This window comes from Chaetodon auriga, chromosome 22, assembly GCF_051107435.1.
Source record: "Chaetodon auriga isolate fChaAug3 chromosome 22, fChaAug3.hap1, whole genome shotgun sequence".
In the NCBI taxonomy this organism is placed as follows: domain Eukaryota; kingdom Metazoa; phylum Chordata; class Actinopteri; order Chaetodontiformes; family Chaetodontidae; genus Chaetodon; species Chaetodon auriga.
The window spans coordinates 9,308,851-9,333,504 of NC_135095.1; the positions used below are offsets into that span (position 1 = coordinate 9,308,851).

General features: G+C 46.2%; 1 protein-coding gene across 5 annotated transcripts in view; it reads left to right on the forward strand.

Moving 5' to 3' along the window:
* Positions 1-24,654, forward strand: part of foxp2 (forkhead box P2) — a 101,993-nt gene that overhangs the window by 62,066 nt on the left and 15,273 nt on the right. For all 5 annotated transcript variants that reach the window (XR_013075859.1, XM_076722387.1, XM_076722389.1 and 2 more), the window contains 7 exons: positions 6,578-6,715; positions 8,254-8,343; positions 10,414-10,603; positions 11,736-12,021; positions 13,667-13,771; positions 19,723-19,810; positions 21,587-21,670. Coding sequence is in view for 4 of the 5 variants with exons in the window: in XM_076722387.1 (XP_076578502.1) it covers positions 6,578-6,715; positions 8,254-8,343; positions 10,414-10,603; positions 11,736-12,021; positions 13,667-13,771; positions 19,723-19,810; positions 21,587-21,670 (981 nt within the window). In the remaining variant the exon portion in view is untranslated. The remainder of the gene's footprint in view (positions 1-6,577; positions 6,716-8,253; positions 8,344-10,413; positions 10,604-11,735; positions 12,022-13,666; positions 13,772-19,722; positions 19,811-21,586; positions 21,671-24,654) is intronic.

The following is a 24,654-nucleotide window of genomic DNA, read 5'->3' on the forward strand; positions in this document are numbered from 1 at the left end:
GCAATACCCCCCCCCCCCACACCGAAAGGCATTTATACACTGACATTTGGAATACAAATAAAGAAACGCGGACAAGGAGAGGCGGAGAGGATTACAGTGGCCTACGAATGTGACAGTTGTTTCGCTCGCGTGCACATACGTAATGCGTCCACACACAGCCTGCACTCACACACAAACACAATGACAGTTAAAGTTCACTTAATGCCAGAAATGATGACTTTGGGAAAGTTTTGTTTGTGAGTGACTCCCTTGATCAGTATTGATAAAGAACAGGGCAGAGCCGGACTTGAAGCAGCTTAACACGTGGCGGGTGAGCAGCTTTTCGTGCTGTGTGTTTGGAGGAATGACTCAAGATTCACCAGAAATCCCACAAAATCATCTGCAAACACTGCCAGGTATTTAGGTGGCTCCTAACATGTTGCCTCGAGACTAGAGTGACCCCCCTTACTCTGTCTTGTGTGTGTGTGTGTGTCACATGCAGGAAAGTTACCACTCCTCCCACTAGTTAACATCCAGTTCTTAACCGCTGAGAGCAGCTGTTGTGACTGCCACTCTGGTGCACTATCAAGCTGCGAATACCCTCATAACCTCAGTCCCATCTGTGCAAGGCTCGCCTCTAAGTATGAATGAAAATATTTAAAGTTCTATGGTTTATGGATTGGCAGAGATGTTGGTTTAGCTCTGTTTTCCATAAACTCTGTACCTTCCTTCCCACCCCATTCAGATTGGTTTTGGGCACTGGGCCATCCTTGGAAGTGTCACACTTTTAAAGGTCAGGTCCACACTTTCAGCAATGAGCCAATATCACCTCGATAGCAGCTCTCATCTGCTTATTGGCTTTCATCCGGAACACACACACGCACAGATGCGGGGAAAAGGGCTGCGACGCTAGGCTTCAGCATAGGTTAGCTGACTCCAGCGTGCGTGGCTAAAGGATGGTAGTTCACATTTACATTTATGAATATATCTTTCCACTGCATCCCCTCTGGTTGGATCTGAAAATAGAGAAAAATTATCACTATGAAGCGGTGGGGGGGGGGGGGGGGGGGGAGAAAAAAAGAGAGGGGGAAAATATTATGTTATTCATGAGGAAAACTTCTGTTGACTCTGAGAGAGAAAGAGAGGGAAAAAAAACGTCAGCACATTTTAAGTCAAACACCCTTGGTTACTGCTTTTGTAACCAGAAAACAAGATTTTTTTTTTTTCACTCCCCATCTCCCACCCCACCTCTCTCTTTTTTTCCCCCCCCCTGCATTTACAACACCTACAGGACAAGATTGCTAAATTGCGAGGACAGAGCAGGTTCATCATTGTGATGCAAAAGAAGTTGAAATGCAACCCCAAGGCGAGGTAGCTGAGTTTGGAGTCGGGAGGGGAGGGGTGGGGGGGATCAAGAGAAAGTGAGAGGGAGGGAAGGATAGCAAAAAAAAAAGTAGCTCAGACCTTTGATGTAGCAGCAACAAATTTACCTTGTGACAGAAGATACATGGGTGCAATAAACGAGTTATACCAGCCCTTACACATGCAATCAGATGATTCTGGCCAGGGTGTTAATTGGATCCTAACCGGCAGATCTGATACGCCTGGGCCCCGGTGGTGAGGGGGAAAGCCTTTCCAAGTGATGAACTATAATTCACTGAGCTGCTTGAAGCACTTGTAATTTACTGTGTGTCACTGATGAAGAGGCTGATCCAGTGGAGGCCATATTACCTGCAACATCAGAGGGAAGCGTCTACCCCCCTCTCGCTCTCACTTGTGCTCTCCCTCTCACTTTCTTTCTATTTCAGCACTCTCCTCTCTCTGCACTTTCTTTTTTTAAGTCTCCCCCCTCTATCTGTCACTCCCATTCGCTCTGGAAATATGTGCACCTGCGGGGAGGCATCAGTCGGGGCTGAATTGTGCCAGTTTAATGATAAAGGTGTGACAATTTGTGCCGATAATGACACAAACAATGTGCAGGAGCGGCTGCAGCGAGCGTGCACTACATTTGAGAGGCTTAATCAATGACTATCTGCATGTAGAGATAAATCAATATGGAAATTGTGCTAAGCCCGTCCCAATCTCCTCAGGCTTTTTATTAGAGGCTTTTACATGATGGGTCTTTATGTTATGATAAATTGCACTTCCCATGCACTGCTGCCAAAGTGCTATGGAAATTGATTTAGGAAAACATTCAGTAATCCACTTAGCTTCAGTCCTGACAATCTGGAGTATTGATCTCCCTAAGCTGAAAACACGACATGCGTTCGAGGGAGCGCGGCTCACGTGCACGCGCACCTATGTGGTTTCACACAGTAAACATGCGCACGTGCTTCTGGCGGACCGCACACTTGAACTTCAGAGCGAGGCTCTCACCAGGCCGGCCGCCCTGTAGCCTCTGTGGTCCTCGAGTGGAGAGTCACATCTATCAATAATCGCGTGGCCGTATTTGGCAGTAATTGGCCGGTAAATGAGCAGTGTCAGCTGAAAGGGAGTTGAGAGGTCAGAAGTCCACGAGTGGGGGTCTGGGTTTGGGCCCCGCACCCCCTGGGATGCTCTGGAGATTGAGATGAAATAGGGGACGGGGGTTGGCGGTGGAGTTTCTCCCTTCTTTTTTTTTCTCGATTTCTCTCTCTCTCTCTCTCCCTCCCTCCCTCTGTTTAAAACGAAGCTAGTGGCTTAATTAGCAGTGACTCTCCCTGCCACGGATCCACAGTAATTACCGACTAGGACCCTTCAATTTCTCATTGCATTTATCTTAGCAGCGTCTGTTGCGCAGCACAGTCCCCTGTCCAGTGCTACAGGAACAACCTCTGTCGTCGATAACCCCATGTTCATTGCCCCTGCACTGTTTATGGCCAGCATCTAATCACCACCCCCTCCCCACCCCCCCGCTTATTACCACTAAGTGAATTGTATGGAGAGAAATCGAATAAAAGGAATTCCTCTGCTGGACTGCTTTAATTGTTTAAGTTTGAACTCTGATACAGCACTTATCTCCCGCTTTAGGTAATTTGAGTGGCTGTGAAGATAAAGTGCCACACAGTGGAGTGGACGTAATTGCTGGAAGTGCATTTGTCCATCGGTCCAGATAGTTCGAGGCAGGCAGCTGGGTTAGCCAGCCAGTGAGCAGCGTACAGCGGAGATGCGTGTGTTCTGCATTTAATGCCAGAATGCCCAGTTAAATCAAACATAAGGAGAGACTTGGGTGCCAGCTTTGCCTGGAAGAGATACCTGAGCTCTCTCTGGAAGAGCTTGACCTTTTGCGAGGCATTGGAGAGGCTGGTTACATGCTGCGGGCGTGACAAGAGTGGTGTAATGATCTGCTTGTTCTGGTGAGGGCCCCACCAGTGTTTTCACATCAGGAGCCAATTTAAAGGTCCTTTGTTTTGCTCTCCAACTTTGAGGGCAAACCACATGGCTTCAAAGTTCATGTCAACGTAGCTCATCGTTCTCTTTAAGACAAGGGACATAAACAAATAGGGGTTCAAATGGTGAAGCCAGTTAAAAACAAGCATGTTTCTTACAAATGGCTTCAAAGCTGGAGCCACATTCAAATGACAGAAAAATCATTTGCAAGCGGCTCTTTTCCATCCAAATTTGCACTATTAAAAACAGGAGAAGCACCTTTTTCTGTCATTAAGGTCCCCAATGGCCACGTCAGCTGCAGCTAATTTCAAACAATTTACTAAATCCCATTAATATTTTTTGTGCACCAGTGTTGGAAATATATCCTTTTGGATTACAGAGAAACAGAGGCACAGCCCAATTGGATATCTTGGCTCTTCTGCTATCGAAGAGCCTATCCACGGTGTGCGGGTGTTTACGCCACTGCCATCGTCGAGTAAATGCTCATTAATTTTATCCCTTCGTGGCAAAATCATTTCTAGGAGAGGCAATTCAGCCTCCTGTTCCTTTCAATTCACCGCTCCCGTCAATCAAGCCCTCGTGCAGTATCCTGCAAAATGGAGGTGTTATATTCCTGCAATTATCATGTCATATACTCGAAAATGTAAATGAACGTGTGTGTAAAATTAAATTTATGGGTTGTCAGTGAAGAATAAGAACCAGGAGAGCAATTACTTATCTGCTTTCATCTCAGAGCCTCTGATACGTCAAGCAGAAAAGCATGCAGTTAAATGCTGGAATTAGCATTGTGCTGCATTTCACAATGGACGTGGGCCAGTGGCTTTTCTCCCCTCGCTGTCTTCCTCCTGCCTTTTCCGCCGTCTTCTTCCCCTCTTTTTGTTTGGAGCAGTGGTGAAATGAAGATGATTATTGCTCATTACGTCTCTAAAAAAAGCTAATGAAAGTGTAGAAGGAACTTCCCAGTTTCATAACCTGGTTGTTTGCTGTTTCGCTGTTTTGTTGAAGGTCTTGCTGTTGAAATCCTGCATTATCCACTGATTGAAGTATCTGACTGCGAATGCTTGTATTTCCCCACTTACACAACAAGGAAACTGTTTGAAGTGCAATGTAGAAATTATGTTTAATTCCACCTTATATATGCATGCGCATACATTTGTGTTAAATCCTACATGTCTAAGCCTGCATCCCTTTTGTGAACCAAAACATCTTTGAGCCAGCATCCAATTAATAGTCTTAATGAGTGCATCACTCATGTTGTTTCTCAGCTGCACTCGTCCCATTGTCATGGCATCCAACACAAAACCAGGAGTGACTGCAGGGGTAATTACTTACCTAGCAAATGTACCTTTAAGGGTTAATAACATTGAAGGTGTAAGCAGAGCATTTGCATAATTACACACGGACTGTTTAATTTGCAACTTTTGACGGCTTTTGTTCAGCACCTCGCTTATTGTGAATGCGTTTTCTTTTTTGCACCCTTGCATGGAGGAGTCCAGAGAAGAAAAGAGATGTACCACAACATCCTCCTCCTCCTCCTCCGCCTCTTCCACCTTAGATGGAGTCCCTTCTCTCTAAGACCCTAATGAACAATGGAGGCAGGATTTGTTTGAATATGAATATGAATGTGCAGCGGGGCCGGCTGGAAGTTGACCTTCAGCTGTGATTTTCAGTTCATCAGGATTAGTCAAGGCGGGCGATCAGGAGCCACTAATGCATAATGACTTCTAAAATGAAAAATGTGTAGTGACCATGCAAATGTCTCAGCTAATCAAAGAGGGGGGAAAACCTGGGGTGGGGGTGGGCGTCGAGGAGAGGAGAGCTAAACAAGGACGTGTCAAGGCCTGACGGAGAGAGAGAGAGAGAGGGAGCGAGGGAGGACAGACATGCATGGAAAGTAATCAAGGCAGCTTGATTAGCTGGCAATGAGGACAGGGATGTCTTATTGGCCCCTTGACACACCATATAGGCTAGCTACTGTCAAGGCAGCTCCATGCCAGACACTGTCGCAATTAGCGTCCGTGAAGGTGTTACTACATGTTGATATTTTAACTGTGTTTCAGTAGCATGAAGCTCGTCTGTCAAAATGCAACATCCAGCCCTAAAACATGTTACATTAGTACATCGTCGTGCTAGAAACATCAAACTATTTTGTGTTTAAGCTGTTTAAATTATATTTTAAAGGTCATGTATGGAAAAAGCATTTACACACCGACAGTTCGTTTGATGTGGTTCAAATCAGTTGATTATGAAGAAAATCCAAGTGAGCCAAAATACAAGAGCATAAACACAGAAAGAAGGTCCAGACGGAGGTCCGCTGGCCAAATGCAACATATCACAGTGCACCAGTCTGGGTCCGACCTCACTTCATTCTTCAGCTACTCGCTATCAACTGTTGAATTTTTCTCATCTGCATCCCACAATGCAAAGCCACCTGGCTGCATGAGCCGTTTCACTCAAACTTGCAGAGTACGTCTTGTGGTTGGATCTGATCGAGGTCAGATCATGTTCCCGCCACAAAAGAACCGCACCAGATTTCAACGCCCTCTCAAGGGTCTTGGTCTGGATGTTTGGTCTGCACCAGGGCTCAATTGACAGCTTCAACACCGGGCCAAAAAAAACTGCACGAAGCTAAAAATGCACCAGGGATCATTTTCCCAACATGCTCAGGATGAACCCCCAACCTCTCAGCCACAGCTCACCACATCCTACCGATGTGTCCACTTCATCAGTGCAGCTTTAATCAACTTCAGAGAGTTGCGCATTTTCACGCTCTTTCACAATAGCAGCACTGATAGGCACACTAAAGTGGGGGAGTTCAAGGGTCCTGCTAATTAAGGTCTACGTCTATTTAAATCTCCTACTTTTCCCAGCGGGGTGGAGGCAGAGCAAAATAAGATGAGCAACACAAAGGCACAGCACCCATCTGTCCTTCAGCATCTCCTCTAGGCTGCCAAGCGTCACGGCCATGGGAGGCCTGCTCTCCCTACCTCTCAGTCACCAATTATCACACTCCCAGTAGATCTATGCCAGTAGGCCTGATGCACGTCTCTAATAATCTATTTCTCCTTCTTTACTTGCCCTCCATCCATTTCACTCCTGTTTTCTTTACCCTCCTCTACTTTCCGAATTTTCTCACCCACCCTCACCTGTTTGTGAACCCCCCTTTCTGCCCGTCTCTCGCTTACTGTCCCCTCATTCCACCCCTTCCTACGTCATCCTCCCCGTCCAGGTTCCAGTGTCAGTGGCCATGATGAGTCCCCAGGTGATCACGCCACAACAGATGCAGCAGATCCTCCAGCAGCAGGTTCTTTCCCCCCAGCAGCTCCAGGCCCTGCTCCAGCAGCAGCAGGCTGTAATGCTGCAGCAGGTACGCGCACTCACTCTGAAATGCATTGCTGTATCACGTGTGTGCAAACTTAGACAAAAACACACACATACCCCCACACAACCCTGAGTCACTCCCGTGCACTGGTGTACCACAGCCACCAGCCGCTGATGCCAACTCACCGCGGCCCTGTGTCCTTGACACGCTTACCGAGAGGAGTCTGAAATTGACGCACTTGTTCACGTCACCTCTAATTAACCGTCTCCGGTGTGTCGCTGGTTCAATTCCCTGACAGGCATCCATCAGGGACCGGGAGAGCAGGGCACAGTTGGGCTGAGCACTAGAGGCTGAGCGATAGGTGATGGATGATGTAATGTTTGCAATCAGCTTGAGAAAGCGCACACTCGGCACACTCGGCACACTCGGCGCGTGTCAGAGTTGAAATGCATTTCTCATTCATAGATTTGATTAAGGGAAAGAGAATTGTTTAATTAAGAACGTCAGTCATTCTGATTATTCCTCTTCATTAAGAGCGCTCAGACGCTAGATTTGATTTCAGTGCAGTGCCTGTCCGCTTTTTTTTTTTTTTACAGCAACTAAAGGCACATTTTAGTTTTTTTTACATGGTCAGTGTCAACATAGCAAAGGTAAACATTTTGAATGGAATTTGTCACACAGAACATTAAGCATCCGTAATCCTAAATCAACAGCTGTCACACGGTGAAAACCCGTCCTCAGTCAGCACAGAGTAAAGTTACGGGTATTTATGTTGATTGAGTGACTACAGCAACACACAGAACATCTTGCAATTGCTCCAAGGGCTCCCATTCATTTTTAATATGAGTGTCTGTGGATATTTCTACAGCAGTTAGCAGAGAACTGGACCATGCGTTCCATTGGCCTGCTTCACAGTCCTCTCTTCCAGGCCAAAACGCCATCTGAAGATTGCATGAAATAAAACTGAAATCATCTTCTAAATAGCTGTCACAGTGTGTGTGTTAAAGGAATCAGTTCAATGTAGCGGACTTGTTCCTGAGAGGGTTTATTCTGTTTATTTCAGCCACTCCAAAGGGAGCCAGTGCACTCTGGCTGCCAAATGCGTAGTTAATATGATGAATTGTTGCCCCCTACAGAACTGTGGGACGATTAAAAGTCCATATGGAGAGGACTGTTAAAGACAGCGAGGATACAAATGCCAAAAGCAGTAGAAGATTTTATTTATGATGTGCAACAGTTGCTGCATAACCAACATGTGAAGTGCAGCTGGAGCAAGCAGGCGAGATTAAGAGAAAACGTCTAGTTAACTATAGGGATCTACTTTGATGGTTTTTAGAAGTAAATCCATTAGAATTAGTTATACATGCCCGAAATGGCACAAAGTCAGAGTTCTGTCTTTTAGAGTCACTGAAAGTAAATCAAACAAATCTTTGAGGAACCCTGGTTCATAGCCTGTGAATACTACAGCATTATTAAGGGTTATATATGAGACAATGTAGAGATGTGTACTGCTCAAACATGTATTAACTCATTCTCATCCTCTGCTTGTGTCTGTGTGTGTGTGCGTGTGTGTGTGTGTGCAGCAACACCTGCAGGAGTTTTATAAGAAACAACAGGAGCAGCTCCATCTGCAGCTTCTCCAGCAGCAGCACCCTGGCAAGCAGGTTAAAGAGGTAGGTACCCAACATGCACGTACTCGTACTGAAGATTAGAAGTAAGAGAACATTTGATTGTAAATGTGTGTTTGAAGTGAAGTCAGTAAATCCATTCATGTTTCTGTCATCCAAGCGCATGTTTTACCTTTTGTGTAGTCATGATGATTGAACAAAATCAGCTGGTTAATTTGTTATTAGTGATTGGAAGAAACACACACACACACGCACACACACACCACCACCACCACCACCAAATATACTTTTGTTCCTGGTACCTTCACACAGTTTGTAGACACAGGCACTGAGTCCATTAATGAACTCTTTCGAGTGATGTTCACACACAACATGCAGCGCGCACACACTCTCTCACTGATTTATAGAAAGGAGACCAGAGACAAAGGGTCCTGGGTCCAACTCGTTAACGAACTGTTTCCGTGGGCATACAAAACACACCCGAACACACGCACCACAGCTTAAGTTACAGCGCACAACGCTCATAAATCACGGTGACAGGCAGCCGGTCGACAGACATGGCTCCGTCTCGTTCCCGCTGGCTATCGGAGAGGAGGAGATGAGCGCGACAGCCTTAGCCACATTCGCGTAGCCGTGTTCGAGTGCCACACGGCGCTGAACTCTGAGAGGCAGTCCAGAGCCACATCCAGGCAAGACAGTGCGTGTGGAGACAGTTAAATTGATCAGAAAAAAAAGGCATCACATAAACACACGCACACACACTCGTCTTTCTTTTTCTCTCCTTGTGTTGCACCTCTCAGTGTCTCCTCAAGCAGCCCATTATGCTGCCCCTACAGGAAGCCGCCGCTGACCTCCCGGCGGCTTTGTTTCTGTTTGGATTTGCGAATGGAGTTTTTCAGGGGCCCCCGCCATCAAATATGGAATAGAAATTGCTCCCTTATTTCTCTTGAGGCAGGGTGGAGGGGGCAAACTACCTCCCTCCATCACTCCATTATGCAGCCTGTTTTCCAGTGAGCGCATCACAAGTTTTACCCCACCCCGTCCCTCCACCTCCACGCTTCTCCAGATCCACCATGACACAAACATACAGAAAGACAGCAGCATGACACGCTGTATGCACATACACATGTATATGTAGAGGAGAGGAGGACAAACTTGCTCTCACTGACTAGAAAGACTGAATATATGCCGTCAAATCTAATCTTGTGCGCTGAAAGCCAGTTATTACCTGCGTTTTCTGTGTGCGTTTCATAATTTACTGTATGACAGTCCAGTGTGCTGCAGCTCAGATTCAAAGCTTTTGTCTCCCCCTCAAACTCCATCCCTCTCTGACTTGTTCTTTGCCGCGGTGGCTGAGTTTGATGTTTTTCATTTTGTTGTTGTTTTTGTTGTTGTTTTTGCACAGGGCTTACGCAATCGGCTGTCTGGCCCGGCGATAAACAACTCAGTGAGGCGAGAAAAGAGCGGGGTGGGGGTTGAAGCGCTGTGCGTGTGCGTGTGCACATGTTTGCACTTGTGTCTATGCATTCACATGCATGTGATGCTGTAAATCTCTCATCCAGCCAGCACCCTCTGGCCACATAAGCTGTAACAGACCATCAGTGAAGGCGAGACAATTAACTATCAGGGGTGGTGGAGGGGGTTGCGGGATGGGGGATTATACCAGAGGCTTAGTATCATACACAATCACAAGCCACATACACTGACAGGCTTGAGAGCTGGTGTATCAGCGCAGCGTTGTGCGTGTTTGTGTGTGTGTGCACGCTCACAGACCTGAACACACACAAAGAGAGGAGAAGGCAACAGCAGCGTGGTACAGCCCAAAAAACAGGAGGGAAGACTAAGTGAGCATAGACAGAGAGGGAGAGCGTGCAGGGAGACAGAAGAAGAGGCAGAGAGGTATAGCTAAGGTCACGGCACAGGCGAGTGAGTGCAGACTCCACACACACACACACACACTCACACACACACACAGCACAAACAGCGCTCCGTCTTCTCTTTCCTCTAACCTCTCTCTCTCTATCTCTCAGTTGTTAATTCGTCTGTAATTTTCCCTCCCCTCCTCTCCTCTCCGCTCCTCTCCTGCTCCTCTCTTCCTCCTCCTCCTCTCTATAGCAACAGCAACAGCAGCAGCAGCAGCAGCAGCTGGCCGCCCAGCAGCTCGTCTTCCAGCAGCAGCTCCTGCAGATGCAGCAGCTCCAGCAGCAGCAGCACCTGCTCAACATGCAGCGGCAGGGCCTGCTCTCCCTGCCCGGGCCCGCGCCCGGCCAAGCCGCCCTGCCCGGACAGACCCTGCCCCCGCCAGGTAAGAGGAAGGGAGGAAGTGGAGAGAGGAGAGGTAGCGGGAGGAAGAGGGAGAAGGGGAAATGTGGCCGTGTTAATGCGCAGCACGTGACTTGCAACGGTGATGGTCACGTGCTTCCTGTGTTTTGTCTGCAGGTGTAAGTGCTGCTGCTTAGGTCGCCGTCATTGTCCCTTCCTGCTGTCAGATCTCCAAGCCTGTCTGTCCCACTCCTCTTCTGTCTTTCCATCCTGCCTGTCTTTGTTTTTCTCATTGGTATGCACCTGTCTCCCCCCTGCGTTATCTCTAAGTATGTCTGTCTGTCTGCTTCCCCCTCATTGGTATGCTCTTCTGCCATCCACTTTGTCCCTAACTCTACACATGATCATTTTGTTTAGTCTCCCATTCTTCCTTTCTCTCTCTCTTCTTGTCTGATTGTGGCTTTCTTTTGTCTACCTCTGTTTCCCTCTCAGCTCCGCTCTGCCTATGTTTGTGTTTGTTGTTTTTCCATCTCTGTTTCTATTCCCCCGCTCCCCAGCCTCCCCTCCTTCCTGCCTCAGTTGTTGTTGTTGTTGTTGTTTACTGCCTTCACCAAGAGCCAGGGAGGGGAGAAAGAGGAGAATGAAAGGACAGAAAGGGGAGAGCAGTCTCCATTTTCTTCCCCTGAGCCAAGTAAACACCTGTGTTTGTTGTTTACCACCAAAATGGCGGAGACCGAAAAACAACAGGCAGGGAGGTTTTAGAAGGAAATCAAAGGAGTGAGTTTTTCCTAATTAGTTGCCAAGCTGAAAACAAGCAGTGGACAAAGCTTGTTTTTCTCAGATGGAACATGCATTCACTGTAATCAATGTTTCATAGTTCTTCCTCATTGAAAACACACACATCTGCTAACAGGTTAAAATCAGTATCCGACTGGGCAGAGAAGAATAATAAGAAGACGACACTTCTTTTCATTGATCAGCACAGCGTGAGTTCAAGCTTAGGTCCGCGCTCACTGAGAGGAAGGCCTAGAGTCATGCAGCTTTATGCAACTTTTCCGAAGTTTGTAGAGTTTAGGCTTCAGCTTTCATCTCACACCTGGTACAAGGGTTTGCATTTTGTGGAGCAGCTGTATTGATATGTCCCCTACTCTCGCTCTCCGTCTTTGTTCTTCTAGCTGGCCTGAGCCCCGCAGAGCTCCAGCAGTTGTGGAAGGATGTGACCGGAGGTGGCGGTCACGGCATGGAGGACAACAGCATCAAACACAGCAGCAGCAGCACTGGCACCGGCGGGGGCGGCGGCGGCCTAGACCTCTCCACCAACAACTCTTCTTCAACTACCTCCTCCTCTAATCCCGCCAAAGCATCGCCGCCCATCTCTCACCATTCCATCGCCAACGGACAGTCCCCCGTCCTCAACCACAGACGAGAGAGGGAAAGGGAACGGGAAAGGGAGCGAGAGAGGTAAAGAAATAATTGAGATGTCATCCACCCACCTTTTTGTAACGGCAGGAAAAAGGCGGAGAAGATGAAAAGTTTCGCCGCGTGTTTGCTACCCGTCACACGAGCTTGTTTGTGCCACCATTCAGCGCAGGAACACATCAGAACTCCTCATCCAGAGTGTTTGTCCTCGTTTAAAATAACAGCATTGCTACAACAGGGGAAACATGATGTTTTGTTTATTTGTTCAATAGTTTATTAGAGTCTTGGTAATATTCAAAAACAATAAGAGCCGTGTTCTCCCAGGGGGCCCACGTGCGCCACTGAACGCATTTAGCTTGCACACAGATATCAAAAGCGCGAAGAGGAAGCCATGCAGGCAGGCGCACTTACAACAAGCCTCTCTGGCAGGCAAGACAAGGTAACCACCTTGTACATTAAGTATTTAGTGCTTTCTCTCCTTTTTTTTTTTCCTCTTTTGAAAATTACCTTCCTTGCTTGCTTGTCATGTAAACAGAATACATGATGCCTTGAGTGGCGTTTCCAGGATGTTTATCCTTGTGATGGCGTCTTTTATAAATGCACCCAGCACCAAAACACTGACTGTTCACATATCTGCCTATCTGGCCCATGCATTATTCAAAGGCTTTTCTTGGGCGATATTATAATAAGGACTTAGGGTAGCAGTGTGTGTGTCTGTGTGTGTGTGTGTGTGTGTGTGTGGATGGAGGTGGAAGTGCTGTGTAATTGGTTTAAAGTAGATGCTATCTCTCCAGTACCACTAAAAGGAGGCTTGAAAAAGATACCTTTAGAAGGAAGACAGAGAGAAGGAGAGAGGTAGGGAGGGAATGAGAAGAGGAGGAAGAAAAGGGGGGAGAAAAAAAAGACTTTTTATCTGCCTGCATCCCGAGGGGTGTGTGGTGTCTCATAATGATCGAACAAGGAGTATTGTCAGGAGCACTGCTTACTAACATGCCACGGATCGATGCGGGGGAAGCCCCTCCGTAAAACACAGTGTGAGCTCTGCCAGCACTAACACACACACACACACACACACATATTCACGGGCCACACACGTGGGCATGCACGCACGCAGGCATCGACCACACACACGCGCGCACATTCTATAAGCAGACAAACACACTCTCATTCACGTCTTCACACAGACGCGCACACACCAGTGCCAAGCCTAAAGGTTAAACTGTCATCTTTAATAGGATGTGCTGTCTAGGCAGGGTCGTAACTTATTTGGGTGCCATTTGAAAAACGCCAGAGCACCCCTGCTCCCCCTGTCCTCACAGAACATAAGTTACACAGAGTATTAATCTCCTGATGAAAATTATATGGCTGTCTGGATTTTTAATGTTTACTTGAAAGCCCCCCCCCCCCCTCCTCCCTCCTAATAGCTTTACAAGATGGGATGGTGGCTGTGGTGGAGACAAAGCTACAGCTCACTGTAGATTTCCGCTGGGGGATGTCAGCTGAAGTCTAGCTTACACTCTCTCTAAATTAATGCAGTTGCATATTGTGATTGCGTAGACTGATCTGACCTGTTTTGACCCCTTTCCTGCTTCCTGTTGACATGCACAAGCCTCTTCTGCAGATCCTGCCATGAACTCGATGCTGCCACCAGCCTCCTCACTCTGCTGACCTCCCTCCTCTCTTTCAGTTCACTACATGAAGAAAGCGGAGGCAGCCACCCCCTGTACGGTCACGGCGTGTGCAAGTGGCCCGGCTGTGAGAACATCTGCGAGGACTTTGGACAGTTTTTGAAGTAAGAGCACGCCCTGTGACACAGATGTTACACTGCAGATGACGTCTCCTCACCTCTCCCTGTTAGCACCATGTGGGATTTTACATGTCGGTGCGAGAAGCTAATATCTATTTTATTATGAAACGCACAAAAGTTACCCCCTTAGACCGCAGCACCTCCTCCTTTCTGTGGGTACAGAGGGGCCTAACAAAGAAAACATCACTGCCTTTCAAAGAGCACAGTTTGACCTTCCAGACAGCCAGTTGACAGGGTTCAGCTCTAGCAGCGCAGGATTCAAACCAACTCTGATCCATAACAAATCTCCTTCCCAGCGTGGAGGGGCCTGATAGGTTTGTGAAAAAAGCGTCAAAAGCTAATGGCAACTCGCACGGCCGCACACTTACCTCCACAACAAAGGCCCCCATTCACTGTTGTCATGGTGCAGGCGCCAGAGCGAATGAACTCTTCATGCTCCATCAACAATTTAGTTAATTAGCTCATTTGTAATTGGCCAGCTTTGTTGCCAGGATGTTAGCGGGGGGACATCAAAGGAAGAAGGTGTTTGCAGCACTGCCGATTACAGGTTATCGCATTGCCACTCACTGGGTCTCTCTCCCTCTCGCTCTCTCTCTCTCTCTCCCTCTCTCTCTCTCTCTCTCTCTCTCACTATCACTTTTTCCCTGGCTCCCTGCTCTCACACAGAGAAGAAAAGAAAGGGAAAGCTTTAATTTGAATATTCTAATTAGATTTGTAATTAACTGTGAAATAACGATCTGGCGAGTGTTTTTCACGGGCTGTAAATGTCCATGTGAATTCGCATAAACTCTTGAAATCAGGACATTGTTCTGGCGTATTTTCCCAAATTATGCATTTCTCTACAGTAGTGACTGTAATAAGTTGCAGAAAGCAAAAAAAAAAAAAAAAAGTACTGATACAAGAAACTAGTCCACCCATGGGGAGCTGCTGTAGGATTTAGGTCAGGCTTTTACTAATTCTACAGCAGCTTGTGAATTAAAGCTAAAAGGTGTATCTGTGAAATGAAATGCCTCTAATAAACATAGTGTTTACCAGTATTTGAGAGACACACGCAGATGTGACATTAAGCTGGATTTTCACACTCTATCAGCGCACACAATACACTCAAAGGAGTCATAATTGACAGCGTTGGATTTAAATGAATCAGAGGTGAATGTATGTTACAACAGCAGCCTGACAAGAGTGTTTGTAAGTGCGTTTGCTTATCCCTCGTGGAAAACGCGCCGAATAGAGCACAGTACACGTCATTGTCACCATCAGTTTTCCGCAGAGGGCAGAGCAAATCCAGAGGCATCATGCAATATAATTTTAGAAGCCATGCTTATGGAAAGCCAGCTTCCCGCCTGCAATGCGTTGTCCATCCTGTACTGCATGTGCACTAGTCCAGGTGGAAGAGTTTGCCTTGCAGCTTGGGAACAAATGTGTGTGTGAGAAGGCAAGTCTGTGTGGGATTAGCAGGTTTTCTGATATCTTGTCCTATCCACCTCAGTACACTTACTTAAAGAAGACATCAGCCTATCCCTCTGCACTCTACGCCCGGCTCACACGCAAACAAAACCTAAGTCTGTGTGCTCTAAGGATACTGTGTCTGGGTAGCTTAGCTGGTTATTTAGGTGAGGGGCAGAGATGCGGTGTATAAAGCGAATCCGGTAAGCTGGCAAGCCAATGCAGAAGGATGCGTGGTTGTAAAGGCAAACTGAGAGAGCGGGGAAGACAGACGGAGAGAAAACAGGTAGATTTCAAACTTGAAAGTGAGAACACAGGTTTGCAGATGGTTTTGTAAGAAGACTTGCCAGAACATTGGCTGCTACAAAACAGAGCACTGTCTTGGTTCAGCTTCCCCCTGCGCACACACACACACACACACACACACACACACACACACACACACACACACACACACACATCCCTGCAAGTCAGAGGCTGGCTCTATACTGTAACCCAGCCAGCACATGAAAACAGGCACCAACAAAGAAGGCAGACTCGTCATCAGAACAAAGATGGCTGCTCGGTGGCGTGCCTTGGAGCAGTGATTGTCGGTGTCAGAGGGAGTCCTTTAATGTTTCCGGAGATGCCAGTCGGCTACACACACACACGGCGCACACACGCGCATGCACACACACACACAGAGGCACAGTTTAAACGGGGTTACATAAAGCGGGTGTCAGATTTAGATGACAGTTTAGATGTTAGGTAGTTGGGTGTGGGTTACGTGTGCGGGGAGGGGAGGAGGCAGCGGGGAAGGGTGGGTGGGGGGGGGGGGGCCCAAGTCAAGCTGGCGTCTCGCAGCTCGCTGTAGGAGCTCAGCTCAGCGGCGGTGACACGTTTAGTCATCTATTGTTTTGTTGCATGAAGAAACTTGTCAAGATCAGCATTTAATAGCTCTTCAGTGTGCTTTTAAGTGTTCTCACCTGGAAAAGGTAGCCGCGAGGTGGCTGGCACCCTGAATTAGCTCTCTGAAGTTCAAAATGAAATAATATTGCTGGGAATGTTTCTTGAGTGGTGGGTGTTGGGGTTTGTGCGTGTGTGTATTTGTGTCAGTAGCATGAGAAAGAGAGTGGGAGGAACATTAACGCTATTAGTGCATTCTCTGGAGCTATTTTTGTGAGGCGCCTTTATGTTAAATATAAAGAACAGCAATTAACGCTCGAACATTTAGCCACTTCATATGCATCACTTGCGTTGTTATATGAAGCCATATTTGTCTGTACGCTACACTTATTGATTGAAATCACCCCTGATCTCACGCTTTACCCCCCTCTGTTTTGGCCTTTCACCTTATATATCATAACCTCCCACCTCAGTCAGATACAGTCTATCTACACATAAACACATGCTCACTCCCACACACACACACACACGCACACACACACTTAACTCCTTCCACTCTCTGTCACCACTCTGCTCTCCTTATTACTGGCAGGAAGGCAGGCTCCATGTTAAAATGGCAAGCTCAGCCGCTAACCTGTACGTTGGTGTCTGTAACCCACTGCTAATTAAACCCACAAGGCAGCAGCCAAGTGTCTTCGTCTCTATATCATATACACACACACACACACACACACACACACACACACACACACACACACAAAGTGGAGGCAGGCAGGCCCCTGGCCCCTGGATAGCTGAGCTCCCCTCTACCGCTCCACATGTCTGCTGCACTGTGACAAGACCTTTAAAACGGGGGGCATTACTTATGCACCACTAGCATGGGAAGAGAGAGCATGTGTGTGTGTATATGTGCTTGTTTATGCATGCTAGTAGGTGTACAGTGTGTGTGTAGTCACATATGGCTGCTTCTTCTTCTCTTTGTGTGTGTGTTAGTTTGACTGAACTGGTGTCGCTGTGTGTTTGTGTGTCACATGTAGACAGTTAGGGGGGCCGAGCTTGCTGTTCTCTGCTGGGCCTCTGTGGCCCTTGATAATACACACAGACAATTAGCAGAAGTGTATCATGCATATATGCTGGCTTGAGTAGATTTATTATTGGGCCCTTAGTGGACGTTACATATTCATATACACAGCTGTGGGGGAGACCTTTGAGATGTTTAGTTCCCTTCTCTTTAAAAGAGAGAAACTGCAGCATCCAGTAAAAGGAGAAGTCTTCATCTTGGAAAACAACGGCTGTGTCTCGCCTCCCTCCCCCCCTCCTCCCCCTCTATTTATCAGTCTCTTTAGTTGCTGTTATTTGCTCTGATTTCTCTACCTTTGCTACACCTCTCAATCTCCATCCTGTCTTCACCCCTCCCGTTCTCACAAGGCCTTCATCACAGGAGCAATTCTCTCTTCAAGTCAGAAATCAATGTTGCTCTAAAAGGAGCCATGAACAGTAAACATAAACAGCAGCCAACCGGGCCTGACAGTGAGACACATACCCTCCACCTCTAGGTTTAAAGGATTCCACCTGGATGCTGCAGTTCAGATGAGTCACTCTGACTCTTTTTTTTTTCCCCTTTCCCGTTTCCATTTTCACCAACAAATTATTTAGATTTGTTTATGATTCGAGGCAACCAAAAGATCAGCCTGAAAGAGAGGGATTTTTATGTCGTTAGAGGAGACAGTTTATAGCTCACAAGGTAAATGAGATGTTCCATTATTGATTTCTGTCTGTCCGTCTGTCTCCAAGCCTCCTTTTTTTTGTCTTCATGTGGCATTATTAATGCACAGTAGGACATGCTGCCATTTGAATATTTCATAAATGCTTGTAGTAATCAGCCTGTAATCACATTGCTAACTGGCCAGTGGTGGAAGATGTGCATGTGTAGGCTGGAGGACGGAAGACAAAATAACACCAAAAAAAAAAACAAGCTGCTTGTCGATGAGAGGCAAACTTAATAAAGATTTTTCGCCCTTCTCTCTTTTTTTTTTTTTTTGTAATGAGGTATCTTCAGGGACAGCGAGCAGGCCGCTCTGTGCTTTTGAAGCAGCTGTAATTCATGACACACGCCATACATCAAGTGCATAAGATAGCATTATGGGCAGTGAAATGAAAAGGGTATTTGCAACATTAGTTCCCTCATCCTGCGAGGGACGTGATTAAATGATTAATGTAATGCCCCCTTTTTGCATGCGCATTCTGAAACAGCAATTAGGCACAGGGCTGGAGAACCCCACCAGTCCGTCCCTCCCCTCTCCACCGCCGTCCCTCATCCATCCCACTCCCCTCCCCTCCTCTCTTAATGCTACCTCATTCTTGATTTATAATGAAACATTTCTGAGCATTAGACCTGAAATGGTGACAAAAGTATAAGCAGGGATGAGGTGGAATGGTTTTAAATGTGTGCAGCGTAATTGAAAGGTACAGAGCTATTGTGATTACAAATGTTCCATTCAGCCTTTGATTGGCAGGCCAAGAGAAGCCGGCTCAATGAGTTCTTGTTTTGCACATTGCAGATAAACAAGAAGTGAGGGGTTTTCGGGAAGAGAATAGACGAATGTGTGGCTGGGAGTGTGCATTTCTGCGTGTTTGTGTACCAGTGTGTGTACCATGATAATGTAAGTGTGTGTGTGTGTTCTTAGATAAAGTGAAAGCCAGAGAGAGAGCGAGATTTTGTACTCCCTCTAATGCACTGGAGGCAGCGCTGTAAATGATCATTGAAGGGTCTGCAAGCTAACCTATAATTACTGGAGATAAAGTGGCAGCTCTGGCATTTCATAAGCATGCCTCCTCAAAGCTTGCTTTGTGAGTTTGTCACCAATGATCATTTAGATAGAGGCTCATTACCCAGCATCACAACACTTTAGAAACCCCTTTTTCGCCCCATATTTGCGTGTGCGGCTGTGTGCCTGCATATGTGTGCTTTACCAGGAATAAAGGTCTGTCTTAATGGTGAGGCTCTTTTGTGTCCTACAGACGAAATCCAATCAAGACAAAAACCCTCATTGACTGTTATGGCTGTCTGGCTGCCTTTTTCTTCTAATGAGGCGAACACACCAGATACATTTAATATGTCTGCCGCTGGATAATGCACCTTCAGTCGAAGAGCTGCTTTTGTGTGTCAAATGTTGCTGGTGTTAAATTGTGTGTATTGTTTTCGGTAAACGAGGGAGACAAAGCCGTTCTGCTGGGCTAGCATCTTTTATTCTCTGTTGAAAGCAGCAGCAGCGCTCAGGGTGGCACTGAAGTTAGCCATCTATACTGAAGCAGGCCTATTGTCATGTTAAACATGGCCCCGCACACCGTCATGTTACTTCTAATTACCTCATTTCAGGGTGGAACAATGGTTCCTAACAGGATCCTATAGATAATTGCCCCAGTATAGAAATATTATCATTAAAACAAAACAGTGGTGAAGTTGATACTGTAATTATCATCCTCCACTATTTTGATGATGGCGACATGCAGTTCGCTTTCTCCCGCTAGCTTTGACATTTTTGATTGGTTTAAAGTCACTGTTTGACATCTCTCTGTCCATCTGTGTGTCCCTCCACCTCCAGGCACCTAAACAGTGAACATGCCCTCGATGATCGGAGCACAGCCCAGTGTAGAGTCCAGATGCAAGTCGTACAGCAGCTGGAAATACAAGTAAGTTTTTCCTGCGGGGAATAAAGGGGAGTTTGAACAAAGCTATGCGTATTGTTACATTTGTACCATTGTCACACTTTACTATAGTCAACTTATGTCTCTTTTAAGCCACTAATCATCCAGACCAAACTTTATTTTTTGAAAGTTGTGTGACTGAGAGAAAGGCCATACTGTGGTCTGCTTAATACTTCCAGACAAGCAGGACCTGCTGAATTCAACAAAGCCACTAAACAAAGGAATCCTGAGGCCTTACAACGAAAGCCATTATGGCTGTTTTAATTGAATTAAGCGTGTGCTTTATTTTCTCTGCTTTCTTTTTTTTTTTTTTTCCTCTCTCTTTCTTTCCAATTAATAGCGAGCGCATCTCTCCCGGTCTGCTGTGTTAATTAACTGCACTTTGCACCTGAAGAAAGCTCAAAAGGAGGGAACTATTTTCAGTAGGTGGAGCGTGACCTTATTAAGAAGTCATGCTGGCTAGATAATGAGAGCGCTGATTGAGCGACATTATTACTCAGCACTGCCGACAACCGCTCCTCTTCCTTTAGAAACAAATACATATGTATGCTCAAACGAAGTGCCAGCCAGTCGGAAACCAGGGCTTCTTGCATAGTCGTGTATTTTGGGTCAAAGTTGACCAGTTCACCTCAATATAGAAAGTGATATATTAGGAATATGATGGCAAACATGTGGGATGCACATTATTAAGAGATCTAACTGTAACTTGCGCTCTCGCCCTCCCTTATCTTCCCTCTACTAGAGGCGTAAAGCCAAGCATGTCCTCCTGCACATACTTATTTTCCGGTCCAATAAACAGTTTGTATTTAATTGTTCGGCATCTGGTCGGGTCTCAAAACGAAATGGATTCTGTTGGCATGTTAAAAAGAACAGAGTAGGAAAAAAAGGATTCCTGCTATTTATTTCATTTTTATTTCATTTTCTTTGTTTTTTCATTGAAACACAAAGCTATTGAAGCCTGCGCTTTACAGTGTGACCAATTACAGTTGTGCACTTGTGTTGTCTGTCCTGTCTCTTCTCTTCTCTGCCTCTTCTTTCCTTCCTTACTCCCACCATCCCTCTCTTTTTTCCACGAGAGCCGTCACTAGTAATGAGGCCCAGCTCTGTGTGTGTGTGTGTGTGTGTGTGTGTGTGTGTGTACGCCAACTTGCTGTTTCCCCGTGTGTTTGGTCCTCGTTTGTGCGTGCGTGCATGTGTGTGTCTGTATATTAAGGGTGTGTGTTGAGGGGGCGAGTTGAGCCTTTCACATGGTCTAGTCCCTGTCACTCCCTGTGAATTAGATTGATGATAGGCGATGGCTGGGGCCACTAACTGGACCAGGGAGGCGGGGCCACCTGGCACCCTGTTTGGAAGACCCCTTCACCTCTCAGCAGCTGCTGGCTGCGCTCCATTCCCCCTAACAGTGTCCACAGGACTTTGAGCAGACACTCAGGACCACCTAATTTATGGCCCGACTAGCTTGTTACTGTCAGAGCCTCGCTGACCTAAATTTTGCTATTGACAAAAAGATGAAATGCTATTTGTTTTGCCTGACCTGTCTGCACCCTCTCCTCCCTCCTACCCCCCCCCCCCCCCAGCCTTATATTCTCCTTACATCACCAGCCGAACTGTTTGGTTTGTATCAAACCGTCTGTCTTTCTTCTCACTCCACCAGCCCAGTCTCACATCTCATATTCTTCGCTCTCGTCCTGTTGGCTATTCCTCTCCTCTCCTCCACTCTAATCTACTCTAATGTACTCTCTTCTTCTTCTCTCTTAACAGCTTTCTAAAGAACGTGAGCGTCTTCAGGCGATGATGGCCCACTTGCACATGCGGCCCTCGGAACCCAAGTCATCTCCCAAACCAGTGAGTGCATATTGCTCCGGCTACCGTAAACAAGCCCCCACACAGAAAATGAACAGTTTATCCCGCCCGGCAGTTGTGAGAGTGAGTGACAGAAGATGAAAAGGGAGAATGGGATTTTGTAATACCGAGTTACATCTGCTTCTTATCAGGTATTGTGCGCCACGAGAGGACGATGGCGTTTGGAAGGTGTATTAGATGGCAGAGCGGTGGAGTCCTCAGCTAAAACGCAGGGTCATTTCTTTGTGATAGATATAATAGCCAAAACAACCTGTTGGCTGCTGATGACTGTTTGGCTCTGTGGCCGCAGCAGCACTCAGAAGTGGAATGAAAGAGGAGAAGATGTGTCATTTTAACAACAAACACCTGAAAATTACAGCCGAGTGGTGAAGATGGCGTGATGTTGACATAAATACCCACAGTGCTGCTGGAATTGGCGACAGTAAAAAGAAAAAAAAAAAAAGCAGAAAAGAAAAATCCAAAATTGTGAAAGGGGTCATTGAAGAAGAAAAATGATGTCATTCTACATTTACCTTCTCTTTGCCTTTTACTTTTTCGATTGAATGATTGCGAATCCATTTCTCCCGAGCAGCGTTTGAATGTAATATTGAGACGATGCATTTTTGCAAACATTATTTCCTCCCAGTTTTAGACGTTTTGAAATATTTGAGAGCAAAACATTGTTAGCGTGTTTCTGCTGCTTAGTAAGTGCCTACTTTCAATAGAATAATTTCCCTCATCACCTCTCATCATAGAATGTAGATAATCACAAGATAGCATAATTATCCCATAATTCCATCAGGAATCAAACTCCCTTTTTATTATTCAATCTCTCTCTCTCTGTCTCTCTGCTGTAGCTTTATTTTTTAATCTTCAAAACTCCAGCAGCTTGGTTCCATCTCGTCCAATAAAGAGTTTGCAGCCTATAATCCATGCCTGAATATGAATGAATGATGCTAATGAAGTATTGCATTACATAAAGCACACATGAAAGAGCAGCTAATTGCATTTGATGGTGGGGGCAATTCAGACAGAATTCTTAAACGAACAGTTAAGTCCTCAGTTTTAAGGCTCCCCCCATTTTTTAAGGGGAGGTAAGACGAGGATTCGGTGCGTGGAATAAGGCGTGTGTGTGTCCTCTGTGCAAAAGTGGGCAACAAAAGAGAGATGGCTGGGCGGATTTCAAATGGCAGCGTGGATTTCCACCCAGCAGAATCACACAGAGACATTTAATAAATATGAGAAGGCTGCGTTAGCCTATCAGGGCTGGAAATAAGTCCTATTTTTTCATTAGTGAAGCCCACGAACAAACCAAAGCCAGACAAATACAAGACGCCGGTGCACTGTCTCCAATATGACCCCATTTATTCCCTGAATCACACTTCATTAAATGCTACCTTTTGGCCATGCCATGGATGGATGAGAATCAAAGTTAGCAAGGCTGCAAGTTCTGAATAATAAGATCTCTCTCTCACAACCTTGAGTGTGTATTCAGATGAGCGAGAGGTGACAGAGTGCTCACTCCTCCATCCGGATGACTGTAATCAATTCTATTCTCACCGAAAAAAAAAAAAAGGGGGGTTTGCACGCCTGCAAACATGTCACGCTTGTTGCCTTGTCTCGTAGGTGAAGAGGCGGCAAAAAGGATGGGAAATTATGTTTTAGCATTCTAAATATACATGCCCGCACGCACACATGAAGGCATTTATTTTGAATTTAGTTTGCATATTTTGAGGGTGTTTTGCTGCCACACAGTACGTGAGTGTTTATCAGATTGCCTTTTGAGGACAACGCAGTTTGTATTTCGCAGTTCAGTGTCTGGTTTGGGTAAAAGTAGCAGGCACGCTGTCATGACCTCAAGCACAAAGAATTAAATGTCCTTTTGCACATGATATTCCTCCATGTCTCCACTACTGGCGGAGAAATTAATGAATATTTGTGTTTTCGTGGTCAAGTGTGTGTATGTGTGGTGTGTGTCTGTCAAATAGAAGAGATATTTCTGAGAATTAGCTGCATGTAATCAATCAGAGCTATTGATACAGATGCATTTGCAGATGTATACCCTTCCCATAACCTCGTCCTCATTCTCGCCTCAGCAGAGTTCAGAGTATGCAACCAGCCCTTGTCCCAGCACATCACTGTAGCAGCTCATTACAGCTAAGATGGTATATAATTATCACCCGAAAACCCCTACATCCACCAGAGTCTCTCAAACTTGACATTTTATCGTATTTATCAACACATGCCACAAATGACCGCTGATACCTCTCTCCTCAGCCTCGCTCCTTCGTCTCTCAGCGCCTTGCCGCCCCCATCTCGCCTTGCCCCCCCCCCCCACATCTTTCAAGTCGGTTTTAATTCAAACTCTCGCAAACGGATGCATTCCACTTGTAGACTCACAATTAAGGCAATTTGGTTTGAATATGTAACGATGTCATTACCATTCCAGCTAAATTAGCGCAGAGACTAAAAGGTCAGTTAGGAATTTTCCAGTCGGTTAGAGCCTCTCACATGAGATTTGGGAAGCAAACGCGAAAGTGGTGGAAAAGCCGGACGATTAGCAAGCACAGTCGGCATTCGTGCCAGAGGTGACTAACACTCTCTGGTCCCTAATGCTGAAGGAGTGGAGGAGATGAAGAGTGTGTGTGAGTGTGCGTGTGTGGAGTCACCATAGCTGTGCGTGCAGGGTCCTTTCAGCCTTACTCTGAGAAAGAACATGAACTTCTGCTTATTATGATTCCTCACCTGATGAGGGGTTATGAATCAACTAACTGGAATCTGGTGCATTATTAAGGATTTCCAGTTGTGTTGTTGATAATGATTGAAGTTCTGTGATCACACGTGTCCATTCAATTAGACAGTTAGACTACAGTCTCAAACTCTGCCCATCACTTGAGGCTTTTAGTGACAAGAAAGCAATACTTGCTTTGCATGTACAGCAATTTAGTTTGAGTTGATGTTTATCTACAAAGACTTTTTGCATAGCT